The sequence below is a fragment of the Patiria miniata genome, unplaced genomic scaffold (genome assembly GCF_015706575.1).
Source record: "Patiria miniata isolate m_02_andy unplaced genomic scaffold, ASM1570657v1 HiC_scaffold_1, whole genome shotgun sequence".
Taxonomy (NCBI): Eukaryota; Metazoa; Echinodermata; class Asteroidea; order Valvatida; family Asterinidae; genus Patiria; species Patiria miniata.
Window position 1 is genome coordinate 5,760,534 of NW_024037047.1, and position 17,498 is coordinate 5,778,031.

General features: G+C 39.9%; 1 protein-coding gene across 1 annotated transcript in view; it reads left to right on the forward strand.

The window, feature by feature from the left end:
* LOC119745909 (DNA damage-regulated autophagy modulator protein 1-like) overlaps window positions 1-16,700 on the forward strand; it is a gene marked incomplete in the record, with an annotated part of 56,742 nt that extends 40,042 nt beyond the window's left edge. Inside the window, 4 exon segments of the mRNA XM_038222633.1 lie at window positions 736-890; window positions 7,521-7,698; window positions 11,746-11,795; window positions 15,712-16,700. Coding sequence (XP_038078561.1) covers window positions 736-890; window positions 7,521-7,698; window positions 11,746-11,795; window positions 15,712-16,038 — 710 coding nt within the window.
* Window positions 16,701-17,498: the final 798 nt, after the last annotated feature.

Here is a 17,498-nt window from a genome sequence, read left to right on the forward strand (position 1 = left end):
ACCCTATTGTTATTGGTCAAGAGATGTATGACTGTTCTAATGCACTGCATTGATGATTGGAGATATTTTCCATAGCTGTGTGTCTGCTTCTTGTGTATTTCTTGCATAAATGAATACATTATAGCCACTGCTCTGTACTATTGGTCAAGAGTTAAAGGACTGTTCTATTGTGTTGATGGGGTAACTAATAAGTGTTTTGGCATGTCTACTGTTAAAACTCACGTGAATAAATTACAACTGCTAATTTACTTCATGTACAGTATGTAAGTGCCGGTAGCTTCTGGGCTGGTCCATTTTTTATATTAAAGTTCATAATTCATTGCATGATAGGTTCTATGTACATGTACAATGTGCATAATATGTATAGGCTAGGCCAGAATGTCAAGTTCTTTGAATACATGCATTATATGGGCAATTCCACGGTTACTCACGTTACATTTTTGATGTACTTTTGAGTTTCCTTGGGCTGTAATAACCTTACTGAAAAGATTTAATAACTGTTATCCCCATGGTAGATAGAGTAGACCTAGACCTAACTAAGCACCAAAGATGACATCCAGAAAAATGTGTTATGTATGATAAACAAGACCCACAAAATCGGTTACTCACGTTACATTTTCGTGAGTAACCCATATGCTCTATTTCTGTTGGACAAAGGTTTTGGGGTCATTTCAGTATATGGGCATTTTACATAATATACCGGTAATTACATGTATTTACTTTTCTGTTCTTCAGTTCTACTGACGGCGTATGTACGTTACCACCATGTTCGGCAGTTCGAAGACAGGTTCCAAGAGAACAGACTCTGGCGATTTCGTCGGGTCAATAGAGCGGGTCTGATAGTCAGTGCGGTGGCCGGAGCTGGTCTGGTGGTCCTTGCCAACTTTCCTGTAAGTATATGACTTGTGTGAAGGACTCGTCACAGGGCACTCACAAGTCAATCACAAGTCAATCGCAAGCTATCAGAAGTAAATCAGAAGTCATGACAAATCAGATCACAAGTAAATCGCAAGTTGTACAAAGGCAATTACAAGTCGATCACAGGCTATAACAAGCCATCACAAGTCAATCGCAAGCTAGTATCAGAAGCCATCAGAAGTAAATCGGAAGTCATCATAAATCGGATCACAAGTTATAATCACAAGTTGTTACAAGACAATCACAAGTCATCACAGGCTGTAACAAGCCATCACAAGTCAATCGCAAGCTATCAGAAGTAAATCAGAAGTCATGACAAATCAGATCACAAGTAAATCGCAAGTTGTACAAAGGCAATTACAAGTCGATCACAGGCTATAACAAGCCATCACAAGTCAATCGCAAGCTAGTATCAGAAGCCATCAGAAGTAAATCGGAAGTCATCATAAATCGGATCACAAGTTATAATCACAAGTTGTTACAAGACAATCACAAGTCATCACAGGCTGTAACAAGCCATCACAAGTCAATCGCAAGCTATCAGAAGTAAATCAGAAGTCATCATAAATGGGATCACAAGTTAATCACAAGTTGTTACTAGGCAATCACAAGTCATCACAGGCTATAACAAGCCATCACAAGTCAATCGCAAGCTATCAGAAGCCATCAGAAGTAAATCGGAAGTCATCATAAATATAATCACAAGCTATAATCACAAGTTGTTACAAGGCAATTTCAAGTCACACCATCACAAGTCAATCGCAAGCTATCAGAAGCCATCAGAAGTAAATCGGAAGTCATGACAAATCAGATCACAAGTTATTCACAAGTTGTACCAAGGCAATCACAAGTCATCACAGGCTATAACAACCTAACACAACTCAATTGCAAGCTTGTATCAGAAGCCATCAGAAGTAAATCGGAAGTCATCATAAATCGGATCACAAGTTAATCACAAGTTGTAACATGGCAATCACAAGTCACAATAGGCTATAACAAGCCATCACAAGTCAATCGCAAGCTAGTATCAGAAGCCGTCAGAATTAAATCGCAATTAGGTACATGCATCACAAGCCATGAGGAGTCAATCGCAAGTGGTAATCGCAAAGATACATCTGAGATTTAACAAACAAGGGAGCCCTTTCAGTTTGTGTTATGACTAACTCAGTCATATTGGCCAAAACTGAATAGCTTGTCTGTTCCTGTTGTGCTTTAGATCCAAGAAAAATGCACAGGTGAATTCTTTTTTTTTTTTTACCAGTTTGAAGTTCACGTACAGTTTTCATATAACCATCAATGCGTGAGCAATGGTACAATTTGTCAGTGGATGTGTGGTCTGTGGTTGACGAAATTGTGGTTGTGTGGTTTTCGAGGTTAAGGGTCAATACATGTAGGTTATTCCTGCACGTGCCTGTACTATGTGCACATACATTGTGAGACTAACATTTTGACAGAACTTTTTTTTTTCTGAATCATTTCAGCCTAGGAAGGCAGGAAGACATTGGGTATTTGCTCAATTTCATTAAGCTGCTATTAGTTGAGCAAACTTGCTAAGCTAAGGTTTACCTGATCAGCAAAAGTCAGTGAATCACAAGCAAAATACATATAAGCTTCACATTTGCTGAAAAAAATCCCCCGATTGGTGGGTTGTTGACCACATGTCATTGAATTCGTCCCAACCCATGGCCCAGCTGCACCGCATAAATAGAAGTTCCAATTCACGGTCACAAGGTTGGTGGCTCTGACCAATCAGATGACAAGGATTTAGTCATGTTGTACAGGTATGTTATAAAAAACAAATAATGAATGTTTCACATTCGTGCAGTGGAAAGAATAATTTCATAAATTCGGTGACAGATGGAATTTTCCATTCCACTTGGCTTCGCCTCATGAAATGGAACATTCCACCTGTCACCTCATGCATTCTTCTTTGCATAATATAATGTTTCAGTTTCGTGCAATGGTAAGAATAATTTCATGAGGTGACAGATGGAATGTTCCATTCCACGAGGCGAAGCCTCATCAAAAGGAACATTTCCATCTCTCACCTCATGAAATTATTCTTACCATTAATTGCACTCATGAACATTCATTATTTGTATACTCTACCACAACCACCATGACCAATTTCACTAAGCAAATATTGTCTGTGCGAAGCAGAATTGTCATGTAGATCTATGTAGATCTGCTCTTGGCAGCTTCGCGAACTTGAATCCTGATCTCTGACGCACATAAAATCATGATGATTTAACCAGTCCCATGTTGGCTCGTCATAGTCAGTTGATTTTTCCTCGAGCGAGGCACAAGTCATAAACCCCACATTTCCCATTCAATCATTAGATCAACCAACATGACATACCACCCAGAAAACAAACGTAACAAAGTACTTCCCTAAATAATACAATATGGAGCCATCTGATACTCATTTCAGTAGAAATAAGAAATAAATGCTCATGAACGCTGACGTAACGGTTGCTGTGGCAACTGTACATCATTCTTAGTCATAATGCTGACGAACTGACTGAATATCCTGATCTGCCATGCTGTATCATGCGCCAAAGCATACACAAATGGCAAGAACTTTGGCAGATTTTTGTGCACGTGTGCATAGCCTAGGGGAAAATTTGTGGGTTGTTCGGAAAATTTGTGGGAAATTTGGCAGATTTTTGTGCATGTGTGCATATCCTATAGGAGAACATTTGTGGGTTGTTCGCTTGATCCAGTGCCTGTTGCACATGTTACACATTGACTCACGAAATGGAGTAAAATCTGAAGTTGATGAGTCAGATCTGATGTCAACTACATATTAATCACAAATCAATCATAACTAAATTGCAAGTCCATCCCAAATCCATTTAAAGCCAATCACATACCGAAGAGTCAATCACAAGTAAGTCACAAGTCAATCACAGCTCAGTGACAAGTCAAATCAATCACAAGTAAATTAAGAGGCAATCGAAAGTCAGTCCCAAGTTCGAGTCATTCACAACTCAATCACTACTCAATGACAAGTCAAATCAATTACCAGCACATTAAAACACAATCACAAGTCAATCTCAAGTTGATCATAACTCAATGACAAGTGTATACATTAGTCAATTGTAGGTCAGGTCATAGAGGACGAACAAAGCAGATCACTTTACTTGTGCTTGGGTGACTTTTGATTGACTTGTGATTAACTTGTGTATTCCTTGTGATTGACTTGCGTATACCTTGTGATTAACTTGCGTTTACCTTGTGATGGACTTGCGTATACCTTGTGATTAACTTGTGTATACCTTGTGATTAACTTGCGTATACCTTGTGATTAACTTGCGTTTACCTTGTGATGGACTTGCGTATACCTTGTGATTAACTTGTGTATACCTTGTGATTGACTTGTGTATACCTTGTGATTAACTTGCGTTTACCTTGTGATGGACTTGCGTATACCTTGTGATTAACTTGTGTATACCTTGTGATTGACTTGCGTATACCTTGTGATTAACTTGCGTTTACCTTGTGATGGACTTGCCATTGACTTGTGATTGACTTGCGGTTGACTTGTGATTAACTTGTGATGGACTCGTGATGGACTTGTGATGGACTTGTGATTGACTTGTGATTGACTTACGGTTGACTTGTGATATTGACTAATTGTGATGGACTTGTGATTGATTCATGATTACTTGTTGTTGACTTGTGATTGTTCTGTGATTGAATCGTGATTGTTCTGTGTTGACTTGTGATTGACGTATTTGTGATGACTTGCAAGTTTCTTGATTTGAAATGACATATACTTACTGGTACAACTCTGAAAAACAGTCTAAATGTGAAGGCCATAATTCCACTTATTCATTTCTTTAAACCAATTGCGTGTCTCTTAAACTGTTGTTTGCTTTCCTCTGTCCCATCTTATACCCCTATTCCCCCCCCCCCCCCCCACCATCCCTATCAACTTCTATCCGTTTGGGGTCCATCAATCGGCCTTACACCTGTCTTGCCTGTTTCCAATACCTTTGATCGGTCTGAATGATTTGCTCTGGCTGATGGGCGGAAGGCTTTCATCGCTTGGTACACGTGGCAGGTTTGGGGAAAAATGCAAGTCTGACTCATCGAGTTGGACTGTATCAGCAATATGGATGCATACCTATACCGGGTATGTTCCCCAATATTGATGTTCCTCGAAATCCTTATCCCCTAACCCTAAACGCTAACTCTAACCCTAATCCTAAGGATTTCGGGGAACATCGATATTAGGGAACGTGGTCACATGTACATGTATTGGGGAACATCAGGTAGACCCCAGCAATATGTGGGGCTCAGTATATGATCTCATTGTGGGTGAAAAAGTACTGTGGGTATATGATCTCCATGGGTGAATGTAGTGGAACCTCTAATTTACATGGTCCAGAATTATCAGCCTGTAATTTTTGTCTAATCTCCTATAAAGCCCTCCCACTAACACCAGGGGCCAATTTCATACTTACTAGAACTAGTACTAAGCATAGAAACTTGCTAAGTGCAGGAAACATTTGCTTAGGACAAACAGGTTACCAGCCAAATTGCTAGGCCAGGTACACATTGCTTGTCACTGGTTCTCAGCTCATTGTTGCTTAGTGGATAATTTTCTATTAAAGGTGGAGTAGATCATTTGCAGCTATCCAAAAAGTAACTGACAAAATCCAAATTATTGTTGAAATTCTTACTTAAACATAGTAATGACACTGAGCTCCCTGGGAAATTATTCCTTCTGGCATGCTGTCATTTTGAAGAAAACAATAAAAGAAGGTCATTACCACAGATGCGTCAAGTAATCATTTTATTTTTACATTTCTGTTAGTAGTTGGCTTGTAATTCGGCGAATCCGTGAATGGGTGCGCGCAAGCGTTGACACGACGCACATGTGCGCACGGTTGCTATTATTCGTCAGTTCAGTGCATGATATCGTGTAGCTGCAATCGGCTGAATGAGAAGTGTTCCGGATGCTGATTTCGGGCGCAATTCATAATATGACTCAGCAACTTTTTAATTGAAATTGAGATCCTAGAATATTGTTTTCTTGACTTATACATTGTACAGCACACACAGAGCGAAAGCTTCATCAGGTTAGTTGGTTAGCTCCCTTCTTTAGATTTTGAGCACTTTTGTTGCTTCAAACAAACATAATGCACAAATGACAAATGATCTGCTCTACCTTTAACCCTTTTGTATCGCCCAAACAGCCGTGCCTATTACTACGGTAACTGCAGCCCAATAACTGCCCATTATCCTTATTTATCGATTCTCCTGTGAATCTAGTGCAAGTGCTAATGGGTTAAGCTGAAAGTTTGGCTCAATTTTTAACACTTCATCAGTAAATATATGGTAATACATGTATATAAATAATCACCTTTTTCACACAAGCCTATAATGCTTGAGTCTCACTCTATCTGTTTCCCAGTCCCCCACTGCGTCTTTGCCCGTGTCTAGGTCGATTTTCCCCCTGTCTGTCTGTCTGTCAGCCATTCTAGCGTCTCATGGTGTGTCGATGTCGAGCTTTCGATTTTTTTTTATTCTGTTTCCTTCCCCTACTTTGATCTCAAACCTCTTACATTCAGCGAGCAATGCTAGTCAGCATCCTGTTCTCATTATGACTGTTCACGTGGGTGCATGGATTATCAAGTCTGATTCTTTAGGGCTCTCGCAAGGTTTTATCAGTGTGCTTGAAGAAACATACTAATGTGTGTTTTTCCCTAGTAAACTATACCACGAATGTTGTTAAAATGTGAACACGAATGTCAAGAGTTGAACTCGATCACAAGTTAATCACAAATCAATAACAAATCAATCACTCGTCAATGACTAGCAAAAAACAAGTCAATCACAAACCAATCACAAGTCGGTCACAAGTCAATCACAAGCCAATCACTTGCAAATCACAAGTCAATCACAAGTCAATCACAAGTCAATCACAAGCCAATCACTAGTCAATCACAAAGTCAGTCTCAAGACATTCAGTCTTGAGTCAAGTCACAAAAACTCAGCTTTTCAAATATATATGAACTGTGACACAGACATTACTTTGTCATTGTTCGTGTCCCCCCCCCCCCCTTGTTTCCTTACTGGGATCTTGATGCTTTTGTTCTTGGGCAAGACACTTTACAACTATTGCCTCTCTCCACCATGGAGTGTACATACAAGCTTACAGAGACCAGATACCAGTAGCACTGATGAGGGCACTGTGGTCCAATGGTTATGGTGGTTGACTTGTGTGCCGTGGTACATGGGTTCGAACCGTGACGGGGAACGTGTGCTTGTGCTCTTGGGCAAGGCACTTTACTACTATTGCCTCTCTCCACCCAGGAATATAAATGGATACCTGTGAAGATAGACACCAAATTGCGCTGATCTTGAGCTGCTGCAGAAAAAAAAGGTCTCTTTCCTGATGAACAGGGATAATAACTGTGATGCGCATTTGGTTACATGGAATTTACCCAATATGTTAAATCATTACTATGAGCACTGCAGAAAAGTGGTCTCATGCCATGATGAACAGGGGTAATAATTGTGAAGGAATTTCCATCATACAAAACCAGTTAATTCCATATTGTTCTCTTTTCTATTTTTTTCTTCTTTCCCAGGAGGACAAGAATCTCTTGATTCATCTGCTTGGTGCCTTCTTCTGCTTCACGTTTGGCGTCGCATACTGTCTACTCCACTCCTGGCTCTCCTACCGGACCAGACCCACCCCCAGCCCCACTTGGGTCTGTGTCATCAGGCTGGTGCTGTCTTGTCTGGGCATCATACACACCTCATTCGGTATCCTTTGAAAACAATAAATTTACATCAAATAAGGTTTTGCCCTTCACCGACGTTTAAACACCGTGTACTCAGTGTGTTACCTCCTGAGTGAAAGTTGGAAAAAATCACTTGGGTGGGACTCCAACCCACGACCTCCTGCCTTCTTGTGCAGATGTCTTACCACTCGACCACCGAGCTAACGGGATCGGTTGGCTGGTTCGAATCTGATGTACATAGCAGCGGGTACCGCATAAACTATTATAAGATTTTACGAATTTTGCGTCTGGTGATACTAATCAAATTAGGTTTTGCCCTTCACCGACGTTTGAGGGCAAAACCTAATTTGATTTAAATCACCCGACGCAAAATTCCATCTTATAATAATAAATTTACACTTAGCTGTTTTCAGAGACTGACACTGCAGAGTTACACCAAATCAAAGAGTAAAAGGATCTGCTAAAGTAGATGTTTGTTTCAGACAGGTGAACGTAATGTAGTCATTTTCCATTGACTAGATTCTACAGTCCTTTTGAAGGACTGCAACAGTTGCTTTTTTAATTTAAATCTTGGGAATAATTTGGTTGGGTTCAACTCTGGAATGCCATCTGAAATGGGTGTTAAAGACCAGTAAGATTTGCCTGATAAAGTTTTATTAATATCATTCAGTTTGCCAAGCACAACATTTTTCGTCATTAGTTCTCTTTACCATGACTATGTACCGGTACATTCCCTGCGTACCGGTCATATTGACACACCCACTGTATCAAGATTTGATGCACTTAATTGTGCACATATATCTACACAATTTATGTACATAGATGTATGCCTTAGGCCTCTCAAGATGGCGTCTAAATTATTTCAGCCTGTTTTGTCAGCGCACCATCCAATGAGTATACATGTATGGGCTCTGTGCACAAGTACCCCTCAACAGCAAGAAAAGGAGAGTTAATTGGGGGAGATCACTTGAAGAGAAATTCAAATGCATTGCCGACGACGCCTGACACTCACGCGAAGACGCGATGGCTGTGTGCACAGTCAGAATAGAATTAGTCGTGCGTACTTTGCGCTATACGTGCGGGAACTGCAGTGTGTCCCGTCCACGGGGCTCTCGAAAGTGGAACAAAAGCATCCTCTCTTGTTCGTGCACATTACTTTAAAGCCCGAGTCCATCATTTGCAGCTATCCAAAAAAGTAGCCGGCGTAATTATTGTTGAAAAACATACTGGTTGAAAGATAGTAAGGGGACTAAACTCCCTGTGAAATTATCCTTTCTGGCAAGCTCTCATTTTGAAGAAATCAACGAAAGAAGGCATTTTCAACGGTGCTTCTTAAGAAGCACCGTAGGAAAATTTAAATTAGTTGTTCGTTTTGTTATTCGGCGCAGCGCGCACAAGCATTGGAACGACGCACAGGCGCGCGCGGTTGCTATAATTCGTTGGATCAGTGCGCAACATCGCGTAAAGCTGCAATTCAAAACAATTCGAAACATGATTTAGCAACTTTTGATTTTAAATTGAGATCCTAGAATGCTGTTTTTCTCGGAATATGAAGCTGAAGCTGAGCTGAAACTTCATCAAGTAAGTTGTTCAGTATCCTTCATTAGATTTTGAACACTTTTGTTGCTTCAAACGAACAAAATGCACTAATTACAAATGATGGACTATAGCTTTAAAGTGCTTTACCTGACTCCAGGACCTATTGATAACATTTTAACTCCTCGATGAGACATAATCAGCTGCCAGTTTTTACGCACGCCAGCAGCGCTGTGATAACGTCTTTCCACACTCAGTTCTAGGTCTTCCTGTTTTTTAGCATGTCTCAACTCTTTGCCTCATGTTCTACCCCCTGCACGCAGTCTATCACCGTGCTTGTCTAGGTGTCTGCAGTGTTGCCTGTCAGTCTGTCTGGTTTATTGGCAAGGCCAGTGAGCCATGTGCTTGTCAAGTCTCTTCATAACAACTGCTTGCCTCGAAAGAAAAAGAGTTGCTAAATGTGACCGGCTCCACAAAAAAAGGCATTATGTTGCAAAAAAGTGCAATTGAGTTATATACATGGTTGGAAAGCTCACAATATAAGCTTTCCTTTTGTATAATAGAGCTCCATAGCCCTCTTGCTCTGGAGATATGACGTATTTGCATACTAATTACTTCCTTGGAGTTCAAATTACACGACTGAGAAAACAGGCTTGGAAATACCGGTACCGGCAGCTGGCCTTGTTGTAGAACAACAGAACGATGCACACAATATGGTTGTTTTCCACTTGGTTCATCAAAATCAACATTTCTGTGAATGAACCCTCAAACATTAGGTATTAAAGATGTCATTCATGACAAAAAATGAAATTCACTTTTGACAAAATGTTCCCCCTCTCAATGTTGAGGGGGCCATTACACAATTATGCACAGCGCGACTTACATGTAATACCCTTTTTTGTGGAGCTGGTCACAGATAACATAAACTCTTTGTTTGTGCATTTTATGGGTTTTTGAAACATGAAATATAAGATACATCAACACAAGCTTTTGATAAACTTTGACCTGGAATTATGCCTTCCAAAATGAACAAATCTTTTTTACAAATTTTGTTCAGAGACCCTGTGGCGCAAATAACCACTATAGAAATCAACACCGTAGCTATCAGTATAAACCGGATCAAGATTAGAACAACCGTTTTTGTCTGAAATGAAAAAAAAAGAAACTAAAAACAGGATGAAGAGATCGCTGCCCTTGATATATTTTTTACATGGGGGGAAACAGGACTTATAAGCATAGTTTCACAGTATAAGGGAAAAACATGACTTCAGCTGCTGGATTTTCCCCTGCGAGAGTATTATCCATTTTGTGCACCGACAGCGCAGATCACAAGCGCATGGCGAGTTAATTCCTGGTTTTCATATCCATCAGCCACAGCATGTTGTGTGGGGGCCACAACAGACAATCCAAGGGGAAAACACTTGTTTCTCATTAAAGAGAAACTGGTGTAGCAGGTGGACCTTACCCTGAAAGCAGGACTGCCTGACAGTGATCCCTTCCACCCTTCCCCTACTTTCTCCATACTTTCCCCCTCCTCCAGTTTTACCCTGTCCAATGTACATGTGTTTACACCTTGACAAATTAATGTGCTAAAAGCAACAAATCATAAGAGAAGCAGTCACAAGCAACAGACATCACATGACATTTTTGGCTAATATGTTTTTTTCTTCATAAGATGGACTTTGCGTCGATGATGTAAATCAATATTAGGTTTTGCCTTTCACAGACGTATAAACACTGTACACTCAGTGTGTCATTTCCCGAGTAAAAGTTGAGAAAAATTACTCGGGTGGGACTCGAACCCACGACCTCATGCTTTCTAGTGCAGACGTCTTACCACTCGACCACCAAGCTTGCGGGATCGTTTAGCTGGTTCAATCAGAAATTAACTAATAAATTAACTTTTGGAAAACATTTAGTAACTTAAGCAGAGGGTGTACATTGTTTATGCATTCTGTAAATCACAAAAGACTAGACTTACTTTAAAATTAGTATGAGTGTTTGTGTGAAAAATGTGAATTTCAGATATGGGCCCGATAATATTTTTACCTCTGCTGTCACACATGTGACTTTGATGACCCCTCCAAATATTTTGACACAGTTTGTTAAAGTAGAAACTATACTCTGAGGTAGGGATTAAAAATTGCTAACATGATGAATCAGTGAAATATGTCAGATGTAGTTAACAAAGGGTAAAGCTTCAAAAATCAGACAAGCCCAATTTTGTGTCACACAGTGACCAAAGAATGGCACTAAACTGGCCCCTCACTGTACATGTACACTTCTTGACAAATTTATTCGCTATGAGCAAAAAAAAAATACCTGAATACCAGTCACATGCAGTGAACATCGCATGACATTTATGGTAACCTGTTTTTTTGCTCATCAGCAGAAAAACATTTTCTGTGCGTAGCACCGTAGCACATTTCTGTGCTTTTAGCAGCCTCTGTAAAATTGGCCCCTGGGTAATTTATACAGCATTCTCGACAGCCTGTGTGTAGCAATTTCCTTGACATGCTTGTGTTCTTGCCAGTCATCCTGTTTGGTACAGTGCTGCGATGGCACGCCGACTCCTGCAATCCGGTAAGTCACGCCAGTTAATTTTAAAGTCGAACAGCCATAGATTGTGGTGCTCTCTTCCAACGTTGCAATAGAGTTCATCACAAGCCCAGAATAGGTCCATATAACAAGTCCTCGCAAGTCCATTAATTACAAGTCCATTAAAAGTCCATCGCAAGTCCATCACAAGTCCTCACAAGTCTTCACATGTCCGTCACAAGTCCCTCACAAGGGCATCACATTAATAGTCTATCACAAGTCTATTACAAGATCATCACAAGTCCATCACAAATCCATCACAAGTCCATCACTAGTCCATCACAAGTCCATTAAAAGTCCATCGCAAGTCCATCACAAGTCCTCACAAGTCTTCACATGTCCGTCACAAGTCCCTCACAAGGGCATCACATTAATAGTCTATCACAAGTCTATTACAAGATCATCACAAGTCCATCACAAGTCCATCACAAGCGCATCACAAGTCCATCACAAGTTAATCACAAGTCCCTCACAAATCCATCACAAATCCATCACAAGTACCATCATAAGTCCATCACAAGTCCATCACAACTCTATCACAACTCTGTCACGTGTCTATTACAAATCCTATATATGTACATTACAAGTCCTCACAAGCAATCACGAGACTCAGTCAGTCCCAATAAGTCAAGTCACAAGATATTCAAATGGACTGTGACAAACTGACTAAGGCATTCCTCTGTTATTGTTCATCCCGTGTTACTTGTGAGTTGGCTTGTGAGTTGGCTTGTGAGGTTGGCTTGTGAGTTGGCTTGTGATCAGTTGGCTTAGGGTTGGCTTGTGAGTTGGCTTGTGATCAGTTAGCTTGTGAGTTGGCTTATTTTAGGGGTTGGCTTGTGAGTTGGCTTGTGAGTTGGCTTGTGAGTTGGATTGTGATTTACTTATAAATGGGCTTGTGATGAACTTCATTACAACATTGCTACACCCCCCCTTTATATACATCCATCCATTTCAGGAGGTGTTTCGCATCTATCTATAGGTTATCTTATGTCATAATTGAATTATCTGTTCGCAGTAATAAGTCAACTTGTGGCCAAGCATTTGTCATAAGTGTTCTTAAAGGGAATATACATTATTTGCTTTTGCTGTAATTTTCAGAAATGGATGGAATTGGGGGGTTGGAAATAATTAGCAAATATAGTTACACTGACTTTTTTGAGGTTTTGTGTTCGAAAATGCTATAAAAACCAAGAAAAACAATCATTTTCCTGTAGTCTGGTTCCCTGACTCCATATTAGAAGAAACAGAGCAGTTTACATACATTGGGGAATTGTAAGGTCAGGGAACCAGTCTAGCTGGCTTGTACCCGTTCGTAGGTGTGTAATCGATTGCAAACAAGTGCGATGGTCAATTGGGGCCAGTATTTGAAAAAAAGCCAGTTTTTTCCAACGCTGGTCGGCCGACCAGCATTGGAAATTGATACAAAAATACCACTTTTCTTGAAAATGACAGTATACGTGCCATGATTTTACAGGATGCTTTACACTGTTATTCACCAACAGTCCAGCAAGGTATTTCAAAATGATTTGGTAGTTTTATTTTTTGATGTTTGCCAATGTTGTATTTTCCCTTTAAAGACCACGGTTAAACAAGAGTAAACCACGATTCATCCTGAGATAAAAAGAATAATGTTTTCTTACTTTTGCCACAAATTGAATGAATCTCTTAGTCATGACAGTGAAAAGCTGCTTAAGAAGTAAACTCATGAAGCTGTTTGGAAAATCTTCTTGTTAAGCTTACAGCTTACCAAATATTTCATCACTGAAACATAAAAATGGGCTCAAGTCCAGACTTGATTTGAGCCTGCCGTGGATTCATGAGCACATGATTTAGGATTCCAAAGTACATTTTTTCAATGTTGTAATTGTATTTGACACATGCTTGGATATGGCGTGTCCGGTCTCACCGATTCCGGATGTGAGTCAAAGATGATAAAGACCTCCAACAAAGCAAATGTTGCTGATGAAGCATTGGCTCAATTCAGAACTTGATGTTTTTTTTTATGAAAGTCTACTAGGTTGAGGTTGATTATGAATACACTTCGCTTCATCAGAACATGCCAGACCATCCCCCCCCCCCCCTCTTGTGTGGTCGGTCAATTGCAAGCAGTCTTTTTACTGACGACATTTCATGCATTTCAGTGTTTGCCATTCACCAATGATATACAAGAGTGTTGTCCCAGGACCTGCAAGAAACACTTCACAAGCTTACTAGGGTGGGACTCGAACCCACAACCTCCTGCTTACATGTACTAGTTCACATATCTTACCAATTTCCCAAGACTGCCAGGGTTGGCTGGCCTGTTCAAATCTGATGTATCGGTAGAAGTACAAGTACCACAATCAGCCGCTACTTTGTGTGACATTTCACTGACCATAGTGAGGGCGAAACAGTTCTTGTCTAACCAGCTCTTTGCTCAAAAAACTTTTTCCAATTTTCTCAAACTGGGTTAGATTTTCAGAGCCTTCCCGGGCCTTATTCAAGAGTTGGCCATTTTTGTCGAGTTCCCTGCATGTATTTCATTAATTGTTAACTGTTGAATTGGATGGCGCCAGACTATTAATGCAGGCACAATGCAGCCTTGTATTACTGTCATTTTTTTAATATTACTTTAAACATTAGGGAATGTTTAATTACAAATGAAAAATTATTTATTGAGGCAGACTGGAATTGATTTTAAATTGAATTGCTTTCATTTCTCTTCGCAAGTTCAAAAAATTAAGATTTTACCTAACTTTCAATTCAATATGGCCGACTCGTGAATAAGGCCCATGGATGACAAACCCTACATGTTTTCAATTAAGTAATGACTGCATCCTCGTCTGAAAGCAACAGCGCTCCCCCTTTTTTCCCCTCAACCTTCAGCTTGTAATTGCTCCCCGCTGAATCATGTAATCCCCCCTCAGTATCTGAAATGTCCGACCCGAGCTAACGTGTCGTTGCTCATCGCTTTCAGCTCGAGGTGCTTTCGCTGTCAGAAATAAAATGAGAGAAAAACTCTGCAGGGTTTATGTTGTGTCTGGAGGAAATCCAGGCAAGAGAGCTAAAGGGGGAAATAGGGCCTGTGGCTTGCTTGAAGTACGTATAAAAGGGGCCGGAGAGGGGGTATAACTTCGCCTGTAGTAAAGAAAAGAAAAGAACCAAAAATCGCTCCCTCCCCCCCCCCCCAAAAAAAAGCGAATATGAACACAACTGCTGCAAACTGCTTACTGACTGGGTTGAAATGAAATACTTATTTTAAAAAAAGATAGGGGGCTGACATTTTGACCCTTGCATGATCTTTCTCAAAGGCAAAACCATACTTTAAAAAAATAATAATAATAAAAAAATTGAGCTGGTTGTTCACTTTGTGACATTTGATCTTCTGCACAATGATCTGTGCTTAGAAGTCCAAGCCATTGACAGTTTTGGTATTGACCTAATTTTTGATGACATATTTTTAGCATTAACCACACCATTAAATATGCACACCCACTACATGTAAATTGAATGCACTTGTATTACACCACATGCTGCCTTTCAAAATGTGATGTGACATCGCAAAAATTCCACCTGTAAAATCAAATTTAACGTATCGCAGAAATCAGATTTTTCTTTATTTGATGAGCAACTGAACCCTGCTAAAAAAGTGAAAGCTCTAATAATGTGAGAGTTCTGCAAAACACTACAAAGAGAACATGATGTTGGACATATTTAAAAGATAATGTTCAGTCTTCCAAGATTACGCGTTGATGGTCTTTTAAACTTTGACTAAAAAACAGAGAAACTTGTTATCGTTCTTTTTTAAGTGACAAAAGTTTTGTCAGAAAACAGTGAGGAGAAAGAAATAGTAAAAAGTGGTTGTCTTCATACAGGAAGCATGACATGCTCGTTAATGTCTTTTCATTTTCTTTTGCAACAGCAAATAAAGTTTCGTCGGATCAGCGCTCTGTTTGAATGGCTCCTTGTCGTGACCTTTAACCTCTACACTCTGACCTTCACCTATGAGTTCCGGCACATCCAGATGGCAACCCTGCTCAGGCACTGGACTGGTGCATCCTGGGAGTTTATGGAGCTGCCTGCTGATGAGGCCCAGTCCGTCATTGCGACAGGGAGAGACGTCGTTAAGCAGATTGACGACGAGGATAATAACGATGCGAGATATCCATGTCTGCATCTGGACGGCACAGTGCACACAGTGACGATCTGTGAGACGTGTAGCGTAGAGGGCAAAGCTCATCCTGTATAAGCTGGGGGCTGGGTGGGGGGAGCCTATAAGTGGGAGGAATATAAGGATGGAGGGCATGGCTTCAATAGTGAGGATATGGAGGGAGTGTCTTCAACCGGGAGGGGTATAACGATGGAGGGCAAAGCTACAAGTGGGATGGGTATGAGGATGATGTGGGTGTTTACAACTAGGAGGGGTTTTATGATGGAGAATATATCAACAAGTGGCACAGCAAACGGAGGGAGTGGCTACAAGTGGTAAGGGGGATAAGGATGGAAGGCGGAGCTAAGTGGGATGAGCAGGAGGAAGGAGGGTGTGTCTACAACTGGGAGGGGGATAAGGATGGTAGGTGGGGTTTCATCTGGGAGGAGAAGGATGGAGGACATACAGGTATGTCTACAACTGGGATAGGTAAAAGGAGGGAGTGGGTACAAGTGGGAGGGGATAAGGAAAGAGAACATAAGTGGAATGGGTGAAAGGAAGCAATGGCTACAATTTGGGAGGGAGATAAGGATAGAGGGTATGACTACAAGTTGGATGGGTGTAAAGAAGGAAGGTGTGTATATGCAAAACTATTTGTAGATTTTTTTTTATTCATAGTTGAAGGTTTTTGTTTTCGTTTTCATATTTTTGTTGGGTTTTGATTTCAGTGAAAGTTTGATGTATTATTTTTGTCCACATTTTTAAAAGATGTTACGTGTTTTGGGGCGTCTTTATTTAGTTTTTTTTAGTTTAGAATTTGTAACAGGAATTACATACAGATGTAAGAGACTTAAGTCTATTTTTGTGCTTTTGGAACAAATCAGATAATAAATGAGTGATTTTTAAATGCAAGAATGAAACAAGTGAAATTTAACAGGAATTAGATTCAGTCTTCTTGATAATCCTTTTTTTTTAACTTTGAAAAAATTTGACCATAAGTATTTGGCTCAATATTTTTTAGTTTATTTTGTTTTTGGTTATTTAACCCAAATTCCCAAGGGTGTGTGAAAAAAACATATGAACATTGGAGGATTCAGGACTGTTTGGGTTAATATGTGACTTTTCTTATAAGACTTGCAGTTCTTAAATGAATTAAATGGTCTTTAATAAAAATCAAGATATTGTCATTGATAACGAAGGTCCCAGTTAAGAAATTTTATGAATTAAAACTCTTTCAAAGAACTGTAGTTCCTCGTGAGTACTATGGTTCTTTTATGAGAATGAAGGTTCCCCGTAGAAACATTATTCTTTGTAAGAACAAAAAAATTGTTTTCAATTAAGAATCATTGTAGAATTTAAGTCTGTAAGGACTGAGCAGAAATCTATTGTTCTTCATCAGGCGTTTGTTTTGGTTCTTATCAGATCCAAAGTTCTTGTTAGTCTAATCAGAGTACAACCAGAGAGCCATGCTTGTTTTTAATCAAACATATATACATACTTTGTAAATATTGTACACATGATAAAATCTATATTTGTATTTAAGTCTATTTTCTCAAGAC